Raw genomic sequence first — 2,845 nt, 5'->3', positions numbered from 1 at the left:
TGCAGGGCTCCCTGAGCCCCTCCGCCCCCCCACCCACCCCACCCACCTCTCCAGGGGACCTACCATTTGCTCGTGCTCAGTCCTGCTTCCCGCCTGGCCCAGAATGGAGCTGACTGCCATGCGGCCCAGACATCGGGCTCCTGAGTCTGCCCCAGCACATGCACTCTCCATGCAAGGGCACCCGGACTGAGCCGCATAAGTGTACAGAGCCCATATTTCCAAGGAACACAGCTAAGGACCACCACCGCCTATTGGCTGTGCTTCAGGGTGTCCTCTCTGCCCGCTTCTCTGTTGGCACAGACCTTGCTACCTAAAAGCTTTCTCCACCAGGCCCAAGAGTTCCAGGCCAGGCTGTGCTCTGGGCACCGAGGTTACAGCAGAGAACAGAGCAGGCCAAACTGAGATCTTTGGAGAACTCACAATAAAATAAGATGTTTTAAAAACTGAGGGCCAGGGATTTAGCTCAGTGGCACTTTGCCTGCCTTGAAAATGCAAGGTCCTGAGTTCGATCCCCAGGACCAAAAAAAGAAGCAAAAACTGTTTTATGTCTGGTTTTAAAAAAGAAAACACAGAGCCGGGAGTGAAGGCGCACACCTATAATCCCAGCACGGGGGAGGCTGAGGCAGGAGAATCACTGTGAGTTTGAGACCAGCCTGGGCTACATAGTGAGTTCTAGGTCAGTCTCAACTACATAGGGAGACCCTGTCTCAAAAACACACACACACACACACACACACACACACACACACACAAATTTTAAATAAAAAAGAAAGCACACAAAACTAAGGACAGGGTGGCACCGAGCCATGTGTGAAGGCCAAGGAGCTCGTGTGACAGAGCTTGATGCTGCCCATGTGGCGCAAGAACCCAAGGCTCTGCTTCCACGCAGGAAATGTGGGGCCTGGATGCCGCCCAAGCCCACAATGCCCAGGGCAGCCACACAAGTGAGGGGCGCTGGTGAACTTAATACTCTCGGGCTGGGTATTTTCGAAGTCTTTTTCCTCATTTTTGTCCACACTACTCAGTCCCGGCTTTTCTACATGGGAAATCCTATTCCTTCGTGTCAACAGGTGGCTGGGCTCCAGGGAAAAGCCGGCATTTGCCCAGGCCCAGGCCTGCCTCTCCACGCCGGCCTCTAATTACATCAGGGCGCCCTTCACCCGAATCCAGGGGGTCTCGCCAGGGGTGTGTGCTCAGTGCCTGTGAGTCACCATATGGCTTTCCCCCTCGCATGGTAGAAGCCCACCACAGATTCCAGAGACACCCAGTGCCTGTCCTGAGGAGGGGACGGGACACAGTGGACAAGATCCAGGGAGTCACAGCCAGCTAGAGGGGTGACATCAGGTAGGTGGGGGCTGGGCGGACCCAAGCCGGGAACTGTGATCGGTGGGCAAACGGTGGAGTTTCTGCGGGCAAGCCTGGTAGGGAAGGACGGAAGCCAAAGACGCCTGCCTGGGCAGAACAGTGAGGCTGAGGGGGCAGAGCAGGTGGCAAAGGGCTGGGTCCAGTGGATATGCACACACAGCATTTCTTGGGTGGAGAGGGTGGCCTGGCAGTAAGGACCAGGGGAATAAACCAAAGAGACCTCCGCTCGGCAGGAACCCTCGAGGCCCACAGCTTAGTTCTCTGCACTTTGCGGGGCCTGGCTTATCAAGGCCTTGCCCCATGCTCGGCCGTGCCCTTTCCTCACAACAGTTGAGGAACCACTGCAGCCAGTATGAGACAGCGAACAAGGCCGGGAACAGGTGCGCCAATCCCCGCAAGCCACGGACCCAGGACTCCGGCTGCAGCCCGGCTGAGGCCAGCACCGTGGCAGGGGCGGGGTCGGGGGCAGGTCCTCACCGGTGCTGAGTCTCTGGTCGGTAGTAGTAGTCCACCGGGGCGTCCAGACGGGAGAAGATAGGCGGGGGGATGTAGAGCGGCAGCTCCTGATGGAAGAAACTCTCCTTCTCGGGCTTGAGCATGAACACTTTGTCGTACATGGACGTGTGCCTGCCGCCTGCTTCCGTGTGGATGGCCAGGTACTGGAAGTCAGACATTCCTGGACAGAGAAGTGGACGAGTGGAGGACGCCGCAAGAGGGACACTGGCCCAGCAACTGGCCCCCGCCACACTGACGCCCACATCCTCTGGGGAGGTGCTGAAGGTGTGAACAGAATCCACAGCAGGCCCAGGAAGACCCTGACCCCACGGGAGATTTTGGTTACCCTGGAATTTAAAAATGGTGGAGATGATGCCCAGGATCTCCAGGTCGAACGTGACCCGGGGCTGGGGCTCGGCCTCACGCGCCCCTCTCTGCATTCTGGTCTTCTTCCTAATCCGCAGCAGCAGGCTGCTGGTACTGAAGCGGTTGGCACACACCGGGTGGCAGTACAGGTCCTTGGGCCGGAAGTACAGCTCCAGCCTCTTGGTGGGGTCTGTGTAGATCTGCAGCAGGGCCGAGGGGGACAGGGAAGCAGTGAGCAACGCAGCCAGCAAGCGCCTGCTCCTCTCCGGGCAAAGCCCATGAAAGCTGGTAACAACGAAGTCCACGGGTTCTTTTGGTTTTATTTTTGTGTTTTCCCCTTTCGGGTTACTGGAGAGTGAACCCAGGGACTTCGCACTTAGGAACGTCCTCAGCCCTTATTTTATTTATACCTCTGAGACAGGACCTCGCTAAATTGCTGCAATGACCAGACTGCGCTCCAACCTGCAAGCCCTTGGGAGTGGTGGGCTACAGGGCTGAGCCATCACGCCCGGTTGACTCCAGTTTTTAATCTCACTGTGCCCTGGCGGCGAGGACGAGGCGGCTCAGCTAACCGTGCGAGGACTCAGCCCCAGCGGACGCCTGGCAGGGGCAAAGCCCC

General features: G+C 57.9%; 1 protein-coding gene across 2 annotated transcripts in view; it reads right to left on the bottom strand.

Annotated features, from left to right (window-relative positions):
* The window catches only part of Gtf3c5 (general transcription factor IIIC subunit 5), an 11,508-nt gene that overhangs the window by 7,948 nt on the left and 715 nt on the right, over window positions 1-2,845 (bottom strand). Inside the window, exons 1-3 of one of the 2 annotated variants that reach the window (XM_010627423.2) lie at window positions 2,637-2,834; window positions 2,207-2,426; window positions 1,843-2,041 (exon numbers count right to left, since the gene is read on the bottom strand). In XM_010627423.2, coding sequence (XP_010625725.1) covers window positions 1,843-2,041; window positions 2,207-2,300 — 293 coding nt within the window. In that variant the 5' untranslated portion in view covers window positions 2,301-2,426; window positions 2,637-2,834. Of the gene's footprint in view, window positions 1-1,842; window positions 2,042-2,206; window positions 2,437-2,636; window positions 2,835-2,845 lie in introns of those variants that run through there. The other variant, XM_033758962.1, reaches the window with a different exon arrangement.

Source organism: Fukomys damarensis, unplaced genomic scaffold, assembly GCF_012274545.1.
Source record: "Fukomys damarensis isolate Sample0158 unplaced genomic scaffold, DMR_v1.0_HiC HiC_scaffold_36, whole genome shotgun sequence".
In the NCBI taxonomy this organism is placed as follows: Eukaryota; Metazoa; Chordata; class Mammalia; order Rodentia; family Bathyergidae; genus Fukomys; species Fukomys damarensis.
The sequence above is the reverse complement of the archived record's forward strand: the minus strand, read 5'-3'. Positions and strand labels throughout refer to the sequence as shown.